Genomic DNA, 19,563 nt, shown 5'->3' on the forward strand with positions numbered 1-19,563 from the left:
AGGATCTAAGGTTTTCGATCTTAGAAAGAAATTAGCAAAGCCTTCAGGGGAAAGGTTAGAAGAGGATCAACGGGGGAAGGAGGAAGAATCTTGAAGAGAGGAAAAAAGTAGTTTAAAGGAGTTCACCTGAGATTGAATTAATGTTTGAAAGTAGTTGGCCTAAGCCTGTTTATGAGAGGATGAATACGAGGGGAGCAGTGAAGAGAATAGCTGGTAGTTATAATTACATTTATTTCTTTGCCAACATCACTCAACTCTACGAAACTGAAACTTAGAAAAGGGGAAAGCCAATGGCGAAGAGACTTAACCTTAGATTTCAATTTTGTAAGAGGGGAAATGGTATCCATCTGGTGAGAGCAGAGTAGAGATTAGTAAGAAATTCATCAATATTGGGAGAGAGTGCACATTATCAGATAACTGTGAAGATATGGAAGTAATCAGAACAGAAGAATCCAAGTCACGTAAGTCACGATACAAGAAGGTAGAAGGAGAACGAGCAAGAGGATTAAGATGAGGAAACCTAAAAGATGAGGAAAGTTCAAAATGATCACAAGGAGACAGAATGAGTATTGTTCTGTATCCCCTGTACCCAAAGGTTATTGAACATAGCAGCCATGATCCTGATGACGGCCATTGAAGCGGAGAAGATAATAAAAGTGAGCTTTCTATATTAACAATTCCAGCCCGGCTACAAATATCAAGAATTTGAGTTCTGGCTGAGAAATAAAAATATGAAGATGTGTGTCTTGCAGTTCAACTGTACAAAGTCATTGTCAAATCAAAAGAGAACCTAGGACCTATGCCAGGATCACCATCTACAACCAGAGTGCACTTGTGCAGCTTTAAGAGACTCTTCAGAAGGTGAACTGTGTTTGAAAGAAAGTGAAAATGAACAATTACACAAGTTTTTCCCAATAAAGTGAATTATATAGCCTAGTTGGACTTGTGTCCACATAATACCCAATTCCGCTTTCTAAAGTAAGCGAAGCGTTTAGGCTCTGATTTTCAAACATTTGCAGAGAAAAAAAATGAATGCCTGTGAGCATCTCAGGCTTGCACATAGTGCTTCCTGCCTCATTCTCAAAGCCTAAAACTGGATATGCCAGAAGCATCTTTGAGATGCTCCTGTGCAAATGTGATTTACACAGATCTGCTCAAGGGCATCTTCAGATTTGTTCCAGTTTTAGGGTTTGGGAGTCAGGTACAAGATAGCTGATGAAACAGGAGATACTCTTTCAGTCTCCTCATTTGCTCTTGTGCAAATCTTTGAGAATCAACCTCTTAATATTCATTTTTCTGTGAAATTAGCCTCAATCTTCCCACTTCTGAGTGCAGCTTATTTTTCTGAGCTGATACTGAGATCTGATGTAAATAATAATGATCTTGTTTTACAGGAATGCATTTAACCCCCCCGCCCCCAAATTTTAAGTTGTCTCTGTGTACCACAAATCACCTGACACCTCCCCACCCCCTTCCCCTTCTCCTCCCAGCCTATCTTTCCCCAATCCCCCCGGGGATGTTATTTGAGACACCTAATTCATTGGATAATGGGTAGGGTAAAATTGTCATTGAGTGCCTTCATGGACAGTGCCCTATCCCCTGGTAGAATCTGCTCTAATCACCTGTACTTAACACAGATGACGTAACCATAAGGCAGACGTGTAGTCGTAGCTTTTATCAGAATTGCTTGCTGCATGGTGCACATGTATACTTGTAACTCCACTGCTGTATAGTTGTTTGCTAGATCTTGTTAAACTCATGTTTACTTCATTCACTGAAATATCTTTACAATGTGTGTGGTAAGCCAGATCACAGAACTCTGTAAATGCCAGTTATCAACAGTTCTTGTGTATGCTGTATTGACTGCCCTCCATAAAGCACCCGTTACTTGCCCTACAGAAATAGTGCCTTTAATCTCATGCAATGTAATCACTAATCTAGTGTTGTGTCCTTCTTGAGTACCCAAGCCTTCTGATTGACGGACTCTGCATTTCTCTTATTGATTTGCTTCTTCTGTTTGGTCATGGACCTGATGTTTCCCTCCCACCCTTTATCTATTGCACTGCTCCACTTAACGACTTCCCTGCAGAAGGTCTCTGATCTTCCCTGCAGAAGGTCTCTGATCTTCCCTGCAGAAGGTCTCTGGTCTTCCCTGCAGAAGGTCTCTGATCTTCCCTGCAGAAGGTCTCTGATCCTTTGGGCAAAAACAATTTCCAGACACTGAGGGGCCGATTCATGGAACAAACGTGCGCCGAAAATCTTCGCGCAAGCATGCGCAAGCATGCGCAAGCAGGCGCAAGCGGAAAAAAACAGGCGCACGCGCACATGTGCGATTCATGTAAGTCCCTGCGCGTGTTCACCGCGGGATGTGCGCCAAACCCGTGCATGGCGCACAAGTCACTGCAACATCCCGAAAGGCATGCGCGACGCGCACAGTGAAAGCGCACAACCTCAGCGCATACACCAGAAAGTGGGCGGGACACGGGGCGTAACGCGCGGAATGGGGAACAACGCACGAAAATAAGGGCTAACTGGGGATGTACTGCAGGGAAGCAGACGGAACGCCCACACGCACTCGAACCACACGTATTCATGGAATCGAATAGGGCAAAGCCACGCACAGCCAAAGCCACGCACAAGCTGAAACACGTCCGCCACACGAAGGCAGGCGGTAGAGTCCCAGCGCATCAAAAAAGTGGCGCGCGGGAAGTTACACACGCAATTGAGCGGGCTACGTGTATTTCAGGGGTTTGCGTGAAGTTTTTCACGCGATCGGGCCTGGGGGAGCGGGCCACGTGTATTTCAGGGGTTCGCGTGAACTTTTTCACGCGATCGGGCCTGGGGGAGCGGGCTACGTGTATTTCAGGGGTTCGAGTGAACTTTTTCACGCGATCGGGCCTGGGGGAGCGGGCTACGTGTATTTCAGGGGTTTGCGTGAAGTTTTCCACGCGATCGGGCCCGGGGGAGCGGGCCACGTGTATTTCAGGGGTTCGCGTGAACTTTTTCACGCGATCGGGCCTGGGGGAGCGAGCTACGTGTATTTCAGGGGTTCGCGTGAACTTTTTCACGCGATCGGGCCTGGGGGGGAGCGGGGTACCACTCACCGTCTGCTTTGCGTGTAGAAGAAGGCGTAGCCAACACCCGCTGTGAAGTAATAGCGTGTGAACCCCAACGGATGGAAAACACACGCACCGCACGAAAAGCACGTACAGAGCAGTGTAAAGGCACGCGGGATCTCCAAGCCCTGCAGGGCAACGCCCGTGCGCGAAACGTCACAGACGCGCTTACGCTGTAAGGGCTTTTGGTCCAATGAAATCTTGTACACGTGCTGACGCGCTTACGCGCTAAGGGCCTTTCCTCGAATTACACGCTGACGTGCAGGATTTTCACGTGCCAAATCACTCCGTATCAAGCTGGCCACGCGAAAACACACGGAAGACCACGCTCCTGCCCAGAAGGCCGAATCACTGCCCCCCAGTGCCCCGAGCAGCCTCCCATGTGCCATCTGCTGCTGCCTGCCTGCCTGCTGCCACCGTGCCCTGCCATTTGGTGCCTGCACATCAGCCATCTGCAGGGGTCCAGTTGCTGTGTCCACCCCTGCTGGAACAGAAGACTCCCGACTCGAATAACATCGCTCCACAGTCCAGCCCCAGGACCCAGTTGCCCACCCACTCCTGCCCCTGGGGTTGCCATATCGGGCACATCAACATCTGACACCAGTGGCAACCCCCGGCCTGAGGGGCAGAGGGGCACCAGCTTCACTGCCACTGAAGTTGGTGTCCTGGTGGAGCAAGTCCTGGGGCAGTATGATGCCCTCTTCGGATCGTCCCGCGCCAACAAGGAAGGACGGGAGAGGATCTGGGCCGACTGTGTGGTTGCCATCAACGCGGAGGGGGTGGCAACCCGCACCATCCAGAAGGTCAAGAAGCGCTGGGAGGACTTGAGGTCCAGGACCCTCATGAAGGCCCGGCACCTCGTGGAGGGGGGCCGGGGCCGCATGAGTTCCATCCAGTTGAGGGTCCTGGAACACGTACACCCAGCGCTCCACGCCCAGGTCCTTGAGAGGGAGACCCGTCTGGAGTTGAGCGGTAAGTGGCCAAGCATTGCTGTGTGAGACAGGGCATGTTGCAGTGTGCTGGTTGTCTGATACTTGCCTGCATGTGTGACATAGGCCATGTACGCATGTATGTGTGCAGGGACATCATGGTAATGCATGTGCGACCAGTAATGTGTGAACCGCACGGTTGTTGCATGTGTTTAAATGCGACATGGGGAGCCCTGTGCAGATTGCACACATGAGAACATGGCAGTCTCTGTTCCTGGACATGGGTGGGGGCGAGGGATGGGTGCTGATGCCAGGTACATATGTGGTATCCATGTCTGTGTGCCTGACCTGCGTGTCTGTGACTTGTGAGTGCCATGGATGCATGACACATGTCTGTGACAATTTACAGATTCACTGATGCAGCCTAGTCATCCTTGTATGCACTGTGATTGGGGTGTACGGGGCCAGATGGATGTGACTGAGGTGAAGTGTGTGCATGTGATAGGCATGACCCATGATGCATGTGAGTCCCATTACATTGTATGATTCGAGAGTCCATTGGACATGTATTGAAATGTCCATGGCACGCACCATGACTGTCACTGTGTGTGTTTTGCCTGGACTGACACATGTGTTGTGGTGTGACATGATGGAAGTGTACTTTGACAGTGGCACTCATCTGCTATTGCTTCCTGTCTAGGGGACCATTGTACAGTACCCTGATGCTTGTGTTCTATGTCTCCCTCTACGCAGCGGCTAGTGAAGGAGAGGGCGGAGACGGCGCTGTGGAGCAAGGCGGCAGGGATGCCCCCACGGCTGCAGCGGAAGGGGTGGGTGAGCCCCCACAGGGGCCTGCTACGGCGGTAGACGGTGAGGAGCCATCCAGGTTGGTGGTTTCCACAGAGGAGGAGGAGGCCGCCACTGAGGCGCACATGGGGCCTGGTGGGGGCATCCCTGCTGGTGCAAGTGGTGCAGTCCAGGGGCAGGGGCAGGAGGCAGCACAGGTCACTGTGGAGGGGCCTGTGCATGTCGCTGTCCCTGAACTTGTGGATGCACCACCTTGCACCAGCAGGGATGCCCCATCCCAGGCCCGTCTGCAGGTAGAGGGGATGTCCATGTCATCTGACTCCCCTCCACCTGCGAACGAGGGGACCCCTGGCCGTGTGGAGAAGGTCCTGATTGGGGTCGCGATGCGCACGGCTGTGATTCGTGATGCCGTGCGTGCTTCCCAGGAGGAGCACGCACGTCATCACGAAGAGCACCGTGCCGACGTGGCCCAATTGGGATCGGCCATGTTCGGGGGTTTCCTGCATGTGTCGGCCAATCTGGCGGCCCTCTCCTCCTCTGTGGAGACTATACGCCAGTCGTTCTCCTTGCCGTCTTCCGGCCCAGATGCTACCAGGGCCCCCTGTGGACCTGCCCTGACCAATGCAGCCAGCTCGGTAGGGATCCCATCCCTGCCACAGTCGGGAGTCAGAGGTCCAGCAGGGGTGGACAACACAGCAACTGGACCCCAGCAGATGGAGGATGTGACGGCATCATCGGGCAGGGCACGTGCACGACGGCGTCGGTGGTTTCCATCAGCCTGGATGCCGTCGTGCTGGCACAGGCAGTTGCGTCGGAGGCAGCAGCAGGCTCAACGTGGGAGGCATCATGGCTCGGGGCCATCAACATCAGGGGTGCAGGCATCGGCCAGGGGGCAGGAGAACCCTGGAATGGGAGTGGCTTCCCTGTGGGAGCGGTTGTGCCAGCGGATAGGTGCGGAGCGGCAGCGGGCAGAGGAGGAACGGCTCACAATGATCAGGGCGGAGGACTCCATGCGGAGGGCGCTGAGGCGGGCTGAGTGCCTCGAGGGTCTTCGCAGGGAGTTGGAGCTGGACACTGCATTATCCCTGCGGGACCTCGGGGCCAGGGAACATGCCCGCCTCCAAGCCATTGACCAGGAGTTCGATGATGCCCTGGCCCATGACAACAACCAGTGAGCCGTCGGACTAGCCCGCTGCCTTTGTATATAGTTGTATAGTTAGTGTTAGGTTTCCTTTGATTTTTTGTTTTTTTTTTGGTTGCGATTGGACAATGCACCACATTTTTGTATATAGTTCAGTTTTTAGTTGGTAGTCATAGTTAGGTTTCATTTGGTTGGGCTCATAGACCCGGGATGATCTTGTTAATAGTTCTTCATTGGCTTTTTTTAAATTTTTGGATTATTTTCTTGGACATTCATCTTGTTTTGTTTGATTTGCTTTGTGGTTTTTCTTATTTCATTTCCATTCTACTTGCTGTTCAATACATTTTTTTTTTCATTCTTCAATGTGTCGTATCATCTCATTGCTTTCAGGCATGTCATGTTGGGTGTTTTGACATTCACTTGCAGCCATTGTGTGTGACAGACATGTGTTCATTTGCATTATTTAAGTTGGGGGTGTAACATGTTATTGCCTTTGATATGTGGGTGGGTGTGATAGTTGGTTGGGCCTTTTGGCAGGGGAGGATGGCCATTACGGACATGATTGGGGATTGTTGGGACCCAGGTGCAGGGGGGCATGGATGGGACATGGGCGAGGGCCTGGTGGAGGCTGCCCCTGGTGGCTGGGGGGTGGGGGTGGTGTGAGACATGGGTGGGGGCCTGCTGGCAGGTGCCCCACAGTGCTGGGGGCTGGGGGTGGTGGGGAACATGAGTTAGACATGGGTGGGGGCCTGCTGGCAGGTGCCCCACAGTGCTGGGGGGTGCGGGTGGTGGGGAACATGAGTTGGACATGGGTGGGGGCCTTCTGGCAGGTGCCCCACAGTGCTGGGGGGTGGGGGTGGTGGGGAACATGAGTTGGACATGGGTGGGGGCCTGCTGGCAGGTGCCCCACAGTGCTGGGGTGTGGGGGTGGTGGGGAACATGAGTTGGACATGGGTGGGGGCCTGCTGGCAGGTGCCCCACAGTGCTGGGGGGTGGGGGTGCTGGGAGACATGTGTGGGGGCCTGGTGGTGGGTGCCCCTGCACTGCTGGGGGGTGGGGGTGGTGGGAGACGTGGGTGGGGGCCTGGTGGCGGGTGCCCCACAGTGCTGGTGGGTGGGGGTGCTGGGAGACATGGGTGGGGGCCTGGTGGTGGGTGCCCCTGGTGACTGGGGGTGCAGGGGGACATGCGTTGGTGGGCAGTACTGCAAGTTGACATGTGTGTTGGCTGGGGGTCATGGCCATGGTGGATGGGGTGCCTGCAGGACACGTGCAGGGTAGGCCCCTGTGGTGTGAGCCACCTGCAGGGGCCGTGGAGGGTGTAGAGGGAACACCTGGGAGGACCCACACGTGCAATTCACGTGTGAAACTTCCCCCGCACCCCAGAATACACGTACCCTGCTGATATCGCGTGTGGAACTTCCCGCGCACCCCTGTAATACACGTACCCTGATGGAATTGCGTGTGGAACTTCCCGCGCACCCCTGTAATACACGTACCCTGCTGAAATCGCGTGTGAAACTTCACCCGCACCCCGGAATACACGTACCCTGATTGAATCGCGTGTGGAACTTCCCGCGCACCCCTGTAATACACGTACCCTGCTGAAATTGCGTGTGAAACTTCCCGCGCATCCCGAAATACACGTACCCTGCTGAAATCGCGTGTGGAACTTCCCGCACACCCCTGAAACACACGTACCCTGCTGAAATCGCGTGTGAAACTTCCCGCGCACCCCGAAATACACGTACCCTGCTGGAATCGCGTGTGGTACTTCCCGCGCACCCCTGAAATACACGTACCCTGATGATGTTGCGTGTGAAACTTCCCCCGCACCCCAGAATACACGTACCCTGCTGGGATCGCGTGTGGAACTTCCCGCGCACCCCTGAAATACGCGTACCCAGGCCAATCGCGTGTGGTACTTCCCGCGCACCCCTGAAATACACGTACCCAGGCCAATCGCGTGTGGTACTTCCCGCGCACCCCTGAAATACACGTACCCTGATGATGTCGCGTGTGAAACTTCCCCCGCACCCCGGAATACACGTACCCTGCTGGGATCGCGTGTGGAACTTCCCGCGCACCCCTGAAATACGCGTACCCAGGCCAATCGCGTGTGGTACTTCCCACGCACCCCTGAAATACACGTACCCAGGCCAATCGCGTGTGGTACTTCCCGCGCACCCCTGAAATACACGTACCCTGATGATGTCGCGTGTGAAACTTCCCCCGCACCCCAGAATACACGTACCCTGCTGGGATCGCGTGTGGAACTTCCTGCGCACCCCTGAAATACGCGTACCCAGGCCAATCGCGTGTGGTACTTCCCGCGCACCCCTGCAATACACGTACCCTGCTGAAATCGCGTGTGGTACTTCCCGCGCACCCCTGAAATGCACGTACCCTGCTGGGATCGCGTGTGGAACTTCCCGCGCACCCCTGTAATACGCGTACCCTGCTCGCACGGGGCCAATCACGTGAGGTACTTCACGCGCACCCGAGTGATACACGTAGCCCGCTTGCCGTGCTGGTACAGGGTTAGCGCAGCCCTTTGCGCTGGATTGGGGATTTGGATGGCTTTTCCCTGCGCGAGAGGCGTTCTTGGGGGCGTAACTGGCGCTGCTGCAGGGTCGCTGCGCCACTGTGCGCCACGGCTGGTTTTGGTGGCTGGAATCCATGAATACGCTGTGCGCGGAAATGGGTTTTGGCGCACGCGGCTGGCGCAGGGATTCGCACGCGCACACTGTGCGACAGCCGCGTGCGCCACTTGTGCGCTGAATTCTATGAATTACCCCCTGAGTGTCCCACTATCACAAATCTCAGTTCTCAAGCTAAACTGAGTAGGAGATGAAGAACCATACTTTGGATCCATTTTAAAGTGCTCCGGGTCAGTGGCATCTGGCAAAACTGGCAGCTACACTGTGCAACAAGTCCTTAAACTGTCGCACTTTGATCCTGAAATCGGTCTCAGTAGCCTACTATCAGTTTGACGTCTGTAGCATGCCCTGTTTGTCAGGCCGAATTTGATTGTCATGCTTTGGTAAATCCCCCATACCCGCCCTGAACCACTCTGCGCCTTTGTGCCAACACCCGAGTTGGTTGCATTCACAGGTTTATTATGCATAACTTGCAAACTGTCCTGTTCCCCTTTCGTAACACACCCTGCTTCTTATTTGCCAGACTTCTTTTTTATCAGTTGCTCTCCTGATTTTTGTTGATAATCTCTCTTTCTAGGTTTTGGGTTTTGCTCCCTCACTGCAGTCTCAGACCTGCCTTGCTCCTTTGTGTGCCCTTCTACTGCGGTTCTTCTGATGCTGGAACCTTCTGGTCAGTTAAACAGAGCAGTTGGAACATTCCTCAAAAGGCCTTATAATTGGGTCGAAGTGCCTGTCCACTCAACCTGAAGGTTGAAATTATAACAGGGCTAGCATAGTTAAGCAGTGTACCAGTGCACTTAGAGCACGCTTAATATAAAAATACGGACAAAAAACTTGTCATTACATTTGTAGGCAGCGGATTAAAAACGAGGGCAGTATAGAGAGGCTGCACACCATGATGATTAAATGGGTAAATAGCATGTCATTGTTCAAGTGAGACACATTAAGATGAGAGACATCCCATGCGGAGCACACCAGATAATATGTCGATAATTGGAACTGCAGCGGAGGCTGTGCTGGGGTATTTAAAACAAGGAGAGGAACCCTTAAAAAAAAAAGTTTGTCACTTTCAAAGAAAAACACAGAACTGAGGTAGGGCTATGAGACATTTAGAAAACTGTGTAACTGAGAGCTGACCGTAAGTTCAAAGACCTAACCCATACAAACCATGGCAACACGTGTATTGTAAGCTTCAAAAACTATCTGAACAGAAAGAAGAAAAAACCAAACGTAATGGACTATAGCCAAAATGTCTGACTTTGGTTCCAAGTACGGCTTTTCATAAACAGCTAATCGGGACGTAAATGAAAGTGTGACTTCACAATTGTCATTCAATTTTATGTAAAAAAGTCGAGTAATCTTGTTTAGGTGACCTACTTTGTTGTGTGTCTGCAGGTCACCAAACATGTGAACAGATATTCACCATCACATCTAAAGATCCGATCACCCTCCGGAATATACCATTGGATTTCACTTGCTCTGTGAAGAACGTTCCCCCTTGTCCACAGAAGACAAACTGCTCAAATATGGAACTATGTTCTGTCAGCGATGATGCAACAAAAGTCCTGTATTCACCTGAAGATTTTGGAAGCTACTCCGGAGAGTATGGGAAGGACGGTACCTTGGACATGCATCTCGGAAGAGAAGGTACGCGTTGTTTCTGGCTTTATATGTGCAAGATTGAAACTGTTCTGTATTGCTGTATTGTCTGCTCCCACTGTTAGCAAAACATCTGCAGAGGTGGTGCTCCCTCTTCAGAAAGCTGAAGAAGGGCCATGCCTTATGCCTTTCTTCCTTCCTACCCCTCACCACTGGCATATAAATTGGCTGACTGACTGTTTACCTGATTTGAAAAAGATTGCAGGGTGGAGCCATCACAATTCACAGAAAGACCAACTTGGCCAATGCCAGCTACACAAACCCGAGGGTCAAACACAAGCCTTACCAGTCCGATGCTCTTCAGAGTGGATGGTCAGCATGCCCCGTAACTTTGGAAAACACACTGCCGTTAAATCAGTCCATGCTTTTCCCTCGACCCACACGGTACTACCCAACAGCAGATTGCTAAAGGGCTAGTCCATGATCTGAATTCACTAGACACTACCACAATATTTTTTCACTGCAGCTTCAACTTGACAAGCAACATCCGTTGTAATCCACCAAAGTGAAAGCTAAAACATGGGATCATGCTTTCACTTTCCTATATGGAAACTGCTCTCTTACACTATCCCAAGTGCATGCTAATGTTTTAAGATCAACGAAGCTTACAATTAAAATGCCTAACCGTTTACCACCCACCTTACTAAAGGCAAGCAGTACCCCTTTCGAATACTCCCTCTCTCACATGGTCAGGGGGTGACCACAACTGTTTATATATAAAGGAGACAGTTTCAATGATTTCAAAATTACTGATCTATACAGATGGTCTGATGCCAAACAAACCCTCCCTGTACCTCTAGTCTTGAAAAAATAGATCAAGTACGTGATGCTTGTCCACAGTATCAAAACATTATTTTAATAAAGTTTTACACAAAGATATAAAACTCATAAAAATATTTTGCATGCATATAACCCAACACAACCAAACATGGTAGATATAAAAACAGTACAAATCACTGATTTCACATACATATAATCACATACAATAGTAAAAAAACAGTACAAAACACACAAATGGCTTTAACAACTCTTCCAAACTCTGAGTATTTAAAGACCAACCCAAATCCCATCAGACCGTCTGTATAGACCAGTAACCTTTTACCACTAAATTTATTTTACTAACATGTTTAGTCAGTTTACTTTACTCACAAGTAAACTATTAGTATTTCATCAACACAAGTTCAATGCTTATATTGCTGATAACAACACTAGGGCCTCATTACGAGTCCGGCGGTAACCGTGCCGGAAAAACCGGTAGGTTACCGCCGGACCCGTATCACCATTCCGCCTCTGTGCTTCCCGGGATTACCGGGGCATTACGACCCCGGTGACCCGGGAATTCTGGAGGCGGAATTCGGTAAGTTCCCATTCCCATGGAGTCCCGTAGAACTCCATGGGGATGGGGACACTGGAAACACTGGTCTGGCTATGACGGAGCCAGTGTTTCCATGTCCGCCTGCAGGCGGGTGGTGTAAATCGTGCCAGGTCATACCTGGCGGAAGTGACACCTGCTGCCTGCAGGACTCTTAATCAGCCAGTCCGTAAAGAACGGTGGCAGCGGTTTTACCGCCAAGGTTCTTTCCGGACCGGCAGGGTCGTAATGAGGCCCTATGTGGCAATAGCCTTAGAGACTGCAGTAGCAGTGATTATCGTGTGGGATAATGACCCTTCCCCAAACCTTTTTTCCTAACGTACGTACATTACCCTACGTTATCGACTAGATTGAGGTTTATACGACCATACTTTCAACTCTATTCATCATATTCTATTTCTAAAGACCCTACCCAGGAATAATAAGCCACTTTACACCATGTTGTACATGGGATTTTCAGTTAGCCGAATGAACAATCTCCTTCTTTTACATATTTGACATGCATCAATGATCCATCATGAGTTATCACAACTCTATAGTACATTGAGGAGATGCCCTGTAGACTGATTAGTCATCTCCATTCAGCATCTTCATCATATATGGAAGAATGGATGTTCCATCATATGTATAAATACCCTCTTTAGAATTCACTGCAGAAGCTGATCCAGGAACGGCAAAAACCTTTGTAGAGTTCTTGCTGGTAGGAGGTTTGACAGGCATCATCTAGTCTCTCTCTTTATGTGCATTTTTATAAGGCAAACGCTCAATTGACTTGATATGTGGCAGACCTTTTGCAAAGTAAATTCATTCAGTTCATGATTTGTGCAGATGCACATTGCACATCTTTACATTAGTAGCAAACTATGCATTGTTTGCATCCCCTTCCTAGCCAGATCGAATGTAGCCTCTAGGTCTGTATAAACACCTGAAAATGCATCTGTAATACGCACAGCTCTAGGTGTGACCCACATTTGTTGTGCTAAGTTAACTGTTCTCCTTCCGGGCCAGGTTCACACTATATAAATAACCACAAATAAAGCACATAAAAAATATACCAATAGTTGTCACTGATGGGGAGAATTTTAATTTCTGTGCTATTCCCTTCATAGAGACCCCAGCCCTTTTGCTGGACTCAGGACTTGAGAGTTTTTCCTCCTGAGTGAGTGGGACCTTTTTCTCATTCCCTCATGTCGTGTTCCTGACTGGGATGTTTGTGTTTTACTGTTTTATGGAGTCTGACAAACTCCATAGGCATCTGCTTTTTGTATAGTTACACAAAGCACCTTAGGTGCAGTGCCACTGGAAAAGTCTCTTGGACTTTATAGAATGTTTCAATAATTTCTCTTGGCTGAATTACCGTTTCCAAGACTAGAAAGATGATCCCTGTCGTACTTTGTCATGTGTCAGACCAGCACACACCACCCTATGTGGAGTGCTGGGGGGTTACTTAGTAATTCCTATCCCACTTCTCATGTAACATTTTTTGTTACACTAACTTATGATATGATATGATGTGATTTGATATGGCATTTATAACATGCCTATACACAAGTGTTTCAAGAATGGATGTTCCATTTTACTTACTTTAAATGGCTGGTGGCAGCAGATTAACTTTACTACCATTGTGCTTTCTTTACCCCAGGCTGAACCCTCAGCTGCAGTACAGCACCCATGGGTGACCATTTTCCCAAAATGGCCCCTGTCTTATTTTTTCACAAATGTTCTGTTTGTTAGTTTCTTCTTGGATGTTACTCTGCTAGTTGAAACTGGTTTGCGCCCTTTATGTGTTTTCCATTTGGCGGGCTCAGCCCTGAAGCCTGCCCAGGCTCCAGTGTGTCTGGAAAGGCAGGAAGTGAGGGAGGATCCCGAAGCTTCCCTGTCATTTGTCTCAAGGTGTGCCTGAATGAAACCAGTCCTGTTTGGCTGACTGGCTGTGCGAAAAGGACAGTCACCCTGCTGTGTGATTGACAGCATAGGCTGTGAATGAATGGGAAACCACATAAAAAGCGAGGTTTTGGGACTAGAGGCTGAATCTACCACTGGAGAGGAACATACGAAGAAGCCAGCGGCAAACTCCTGGACCGCGAAGTGCCCGGTGAAGCCCTGCAGCTGTGCTGACCCCATTTTCATATCCACTGGGAAGACCCGTACGGGACGACTACCTCCCATATGCTGTTGGGACCAACTAGCCTCAAACAAGCTTCCCTTTGGCGTAACTCCGACTTGCTGTGCCTCACCAGAGCTGCAGAAGCCCAATTCCAGGGGTCCTGCGACCATTGATGAGTGCATTGTCTTGCAAAGTCCGAATCCGGCCAAATCTTTGTGGGCATCCCGAGGACTCTACAGAGACAGGAAATCTTGAGCCAGATTTTCCTCACCAGAACCCAGGACTGAGGGAGCAAGCTTGTTCCAACCAGAGATTTTAATTCTTCATTGACGAAGAGAAAAAGGTACCAAAACACTGAAGTGTCACTGAAACAAAGGAAATCCGTAGCTGAGTCCCTCTCCCGAGTACTGCTGCAGTAGCCCGCCAGACGTCCTTCCTTTCATCACCATGACCAAGGTCCAGGAACAAGGGTCTGCCAAGCTGTAGCAAGGAGGAATCCAGCTGGAAAACATTTCTTCAAATCACAGGTACTGTGGAGCTTGGGGTGTTCACCTTTTAGCCATAAATTGTGCTTCCTATCTTGCAAAGTGCTTTTGTTCCACTTTAGAGTTGATACCAACTCTCCTGCAATGGCCTGAACAGCTTGTGCTCTCTACAAAGAAGCTCACTTGAGTTACTGTGATTTCTTCTAAACGTATTAACTTTGTCAGGACTTTATCTAAGAAGAAGTGCATCACAACTATTTGCTTTGTCCATTTGACTTTGGCTGTCCCAGCTCCCTTAAGGCACTCGTCTGAACCTACTGACTTTGGTACTACTTGTACTCTCATAGGTTATAATTGTGGATACTATGATTGCTGGGATAAAAGTTTACTTGCCTCACTTTAGGAGATTGTCATTGTTTTACAAACTGTGAAAGTATGTTCTCAGTCTTATTCTAACCTTCCCCTCCTTTCCATCTCAATAACTGAATTGGTAACTGAAAATAAGTGCAATACTGACCTTTACTGAAGTGTGCTGGAATATGTGTTAGCATAAGAAAAGTAATTACCAACCTTTATTGTCTTTTACAAACTGAATCCAAACTTTGATTGAATGCTGCTAGTAGATAACACATTTAAAAAAATGCTTATTTAAACCTTGTGTATATTATAAATAAATATTTATATATAACTTTAAGTGTGTAAGTATTACTTGGCTACTTGTGCTTACGGATTTCAGTTGTACAGCTCTACAGCTCACATTACTCCTCTTAAGAAAAGCCTGGCTGCTCAGTCACACTACCAACGTGTGTGGTACAGGTATATATTAAATGGTGGGTTATCTAATACCAAGCAGATATGTCTTGTGCATTCCTCACCAGTTGGACTGCACCAATTCTTACATAACAGTCACTTTGCACATTATATTTCTTTGGCAGTGACTGCAGCAGTGTGAAGTGCATTTTATTGGCTATTAGGTGGCACCAGGCTATTGCATTGGAGTACGGCTAGGGGGAAAATGCCCTGTGAGGAGACGTGCACCGCTTACGGGTGTTGTTTGGTTATTGACTGCCAATGGCCATGCTAATCATTATGGGCATTCCCAACCTCTACCTGCACCTCCCCACCCAAAACCCATCATCCTGATATTTCTTTGAGTCAGCTTGATCAAGCAGTAGCATAAAACGTTGGCATGCCAGTGTTATTTCAAAGCAGTCTCCAAATAGGCAATGGCTTAATTGATGCTGGAAATGTGGTAATGGTTGTAAGGGAGGCATGGTATCACAAGTATGACACTGGCACAAGAACTTTATTATATTCTCTGGGTTTGGACAAACCCCTAGTTGGCCCTATAGCTATGATGGGAGTAGTCTCTACCATCAAATAATGAAGAAAACACAGTCCTAGTTAGTCTATGTCAAATCAAAGTGACCCATACTAAATAAACGTAATGTCTGCCCTATCTCTTATACATAAAGTGGGGTATGTGTATGCAAAGGAAAGTCAGTGTTTCAGTGTTATAACAAAAAGGATCAATATGGCTGAGTCAGCTCTACTCCCCATGTTGGACAGCACGGAGTAAGGCGTCCCCCGTAGACAGGATCATGCACTCTGGCTCAGGATATCAAATAAATGGTAGTTCAAAACATGGGTCGAGTCCTGCTTGGCCTTCCACGTTAAAGTCACTTAAGTTCACCAAAAGTTCTTTCATGGGTCAACAAAAATTCACGTAGGTCTCCCTCAGTGGGGCTTGGACCTCTCAGTACAAGTACCGGATTCAACATAGATCTACCTGAGCCGGGTTCAAACCTCGTAATCACAGCACTTTCAGGGGCTCTATTCGCCAAGCTTTATTCAGATTCGTTAGGGAGGGTCCCTTCCCCTAACTTATTTCAAGTACCAGGTCTCCCTCAGTCGGGCTGGGACAGTTCACTGATGTGGAAGAGTTTCCAATGTGCGATGGTTTTTCCATAGACTTCCGCAGGACCACCATTCAACTTTCACTTCAGCTTTCCATTATGGTTTTGCCCCATCGTCTCTTGGTCTTAGTAGTTCCATAACACAATCGGAAAAGTTCAAAGAAATATTTCTCTTAAAGCAATCACCTTTTAACTTACCCTTTCATTGGGTTAAGCTTGATCATTGCGCATTTCAGAGTTTGTTCACTTTGTTGCTTTATAACAAACATACAAGATTTTGCCGACACTTTTGAGTGGCCGGTTTCCTTTCCCCTGACCACTCCACTACTCTGTATCACCGGCTTCACACATACCACTGACTTTAAAGTTCACTACAGGTTTGATTTCTTTCGCGTCTCATCATCATGCGTGCAACCTTCAATTCAGAGATGCACTGTTGCAGCTTCAATCTTTCTGTGACACAAACTGGCCTTTCATGTCTTTCGCTAACTCACTGGTTGTGTGCATGCCTTTCTGTTCTCTGCGGCTTTGATTCACGAGTCAAGGTTGATACCACAGGCTTAGCCTCACCTCCCCAACTCTGCTGTTGACCCTAGAGGGTCTCTGGTGTCCCTGAAACACAACGCAGGCTTCTTCTTGTCTGGGATTTGGCTTTCTCCATGCATCCTTCACGGTTTCCCAGAGGCAACAACCTCCTGCAGAGATCTTCAGGGTTTCCCTACCCCACGCTCTGGTCCCTTCATCGGTCATCCTGCTCCAGTGGGTTTGCCTTCGCCCCGGAAGATCTGCTCCTTCTTGTGTTCCACCTTGCTTATTGTCTTGCCATGTTCTGCCTTTTATCCGTGTGTGGATGGCTAATGCGTAGCAGATGTATGTGATTAAGGTCAAGTGCCTGACTTCGCCTGACCATTATAACGGGACATGTCCAATGGTATGTGCAAGTGTTAGCCTCTTTTCTCTCAATCCTCCTCCTCCTCCTCTGCCCAGTGTTTGTGTAGAAAGGGTGGGGGTTGGAATGCTGGAGAATCCTATAAAATAGGATGGGGTATGGGCACAGGAAAGGGGGGGGCGCAGGACGGTAATGTTTTTTTTGCTACATTTCGGATTTTGCCAGGGTTTCTGGGTAATAAATTCTGGGCCAATTTGGGCAAGTCAGACCTCTGCGGATTTCCACGGGTGTCCTCTTTTCGGATATGCATGGGGTTCCCTCTTTTCCTTGGTGGCTTGGACATCCGAGGCCCATATCTGTATGGTATGCCCGTCTGGAAAAATCATGAAATTCAGCTGTCTGAAAAGACTTGGGGTTGGGGGTGTTTTTGGCTTTCCCCTTGGCGCCCAGGTAGGTGCACCCAAACATGTGAGGTACCGTTTTCATCGAGACACCTGTGGGAATGCAGGACGGTAGGCCATGTGTTGACGGCGGCGTGTTTCATGGGTGAGCCGAGTGAAATGTGCGGAATTGTTTTTTTTGGCCACATTTCGGACTTTGCCAGGGTTTCTGGGTAATACATTCTGGGCCGATTGGCACAAGCCAGACCTCTGCGGGTTCCCACGTGTGTCCTCTTTTCGGAAATGCATGGGGTTCCCTGTTTTCCTTGGTGGCTTGGACACCGAGGCCCATATCTGTATGGTGTGCCTGTCTGGAAAAATCGTGAAATTCAGCTGTCTGAAAAGACTTGGGGTTGGGTGCTTTCCCCTTGGCGCCCAGGTAGGTGTACCCACACATGTGAGGTACCGTTTTAATCGGGACACCTGTGGGAACGCAGGACGGTAGGCCATGTGTTGTTGGCGGCGTGTTTCAGTGGGTGAGCTTTACATTATTTGTTGCTGGCACTTTGTTTGTTAACAGTGCAGTCCAATGCACCGTTTGTCTTTTTCCTGTTCTCTCCGGCCATAGCCATGTAGGTCAACCAGGTCATAGCCCAACATGTTGGCGAGGGAGAGGGCTTAAGCCTGATGTGCCCAATGTTCGTTGCACCACTGACATAGCACATGGCAGGGGCACATACATACCTATAAATCTTGGGGTACGTTTGTCACTTGCATTCACAGTCTGGCCGGGAGTGCCGCTTTGCTGCTTTTGGTGACTCTCGCCAAATCTCTCCCCTGACTCTACCTGGCTTCTGAACACCCCGAGCCCACTCCCCTCCACTCTTGTATGCATTATGGATTTCCTTTTGTAGTGAACTATTTTGGCAGGAATCTGTTAGTGTTACAGAAAGTGGACAGGGCAAACCCTTCCGAGCTTCTCGTCAAAGGTGATTATGTAAAATTGCTCAGTGGATTTAGCGCTTCTTGCAGGGGTCCATGCCACACCTGTAAGTCATACTTTTGAATCATTTGCAGAATTGTCTCAGACTTCCATCTTTCTGAGATAATGACAGCAGTTATTTAAAGCACTTCGAAGCTACACTCGTGTGGCAGTATTCGCTAACTTTCACATGCTTATAATGTAGAGCAGGGGTTTCCCAAATGTATTTATGGAGACCACCCCTCAATAAAATGACTGTTGGTGGGACCTCACTAAATGATAAAACTCCTTACGTCATCCGTTAAGAGCAGTCACCTCCCCCTATTTTAGTGAGTCTCACTAATCACCTGGACACCACACCTTGTATGGTGACAGCCCCCAAATTTGAAGACCACCGAGCTAGAGCCACGAAAATTGTGAATTCAGACATCTAGTGCAGAGAAACAGATGCACTGCAGGGGTAGAGCCGCAAGGCCAGCCAGCTGCTGTAGACACATCTACTGGCCAAGAAGCCCCGCCCCGGGCAGCGAGTGGCACATCCAGTCAGCAGGCAAGTGATTTTTGGAGGCAAACAGCAGAAGAAGAAGAGGGCAGCGTGAGGGGAAGGAACACATTTCATTAAGAAAATCGGAATACGATTAACTTTGCATGCTCCTATTTTTATGTTTAGAGAGCGTCCATGTTCTGTTTTTAAACCTTACATGAAAATCTCACTTCACGTAACGTTTAAAAACAGAACAACTTCTTTGATAGTATGAAAGGGCATGGCGGCATACATTCCCATACATTGAAGACCACCCCTTTCTATAAAAGGTATAAGTAATTCAGGCACCCAAAGTCAACCCCATGGTGGGAATTGAGGCAGATAGAGAGAACAGTATGAGACTGCTTGGGTTCCCTTGGCAGGGGTTCAGCTCGCTCCTGGGGCCCCTTGACTCATGTTCCAGGTGCTGCCTATGCAGATGTGTGCTCCACCCACCAAATTCCAGTGGTTAAAAAGAAAGGGCAATGGCTTTTGACTGTGTGCGTGATTTATAGCAGACCCTGGCTTCATACTGGCCAAAGTCTGCTCTCAGTCACACATAGGGAATTGTTGCACTGCCTTTGCGTTCTAGGTTAAGCG

At 49.0% G+C, this 19,563-nt stretch overlaps 1 protein-coding gene across 2 annotated transcripts in view; it reads left to right on the forward strand.

Annotated features, from left to right (window-relative positions):
* The window catches only part of LOC138451714 (uncharacterized), a 220,565-nt gene that overhangs the window by 40,203 nt on the left and 160,799 nt on the right, over positions 1-19,563 (forward strand). For both annotated transcript variants that reach the window (XM_069604924.1, XM_069604925.1), the window contains exon 4: positions 10,046-10,297. In XM_069604924.1, coding sequence (XP_069461025.1) covers positions 10,046-10,297 — 252 coding nt within the window. The remainder of the gene's footprint in view (positions 1-10,045; positions 10,298-19,563) is intronic.

The sequence above is a fragment of the Ambystoma mexicanum genome, chromosome 1p (genome assembly GCF_040938575.1).
Source record: "Ambystoma mexicanum isolate Mex_15411 chromosome 1p, UKY_AmexF1_1, whole genome shotgun sequence".
In the NCBI taxonomy this organism is placed as follows: domain Eukaryota; kingdom Metazoa; phylum Chordata; class Amphibia; order Caudata; family Ambystomatidae; genus Ambystoma; species Ambystoma mexicanum.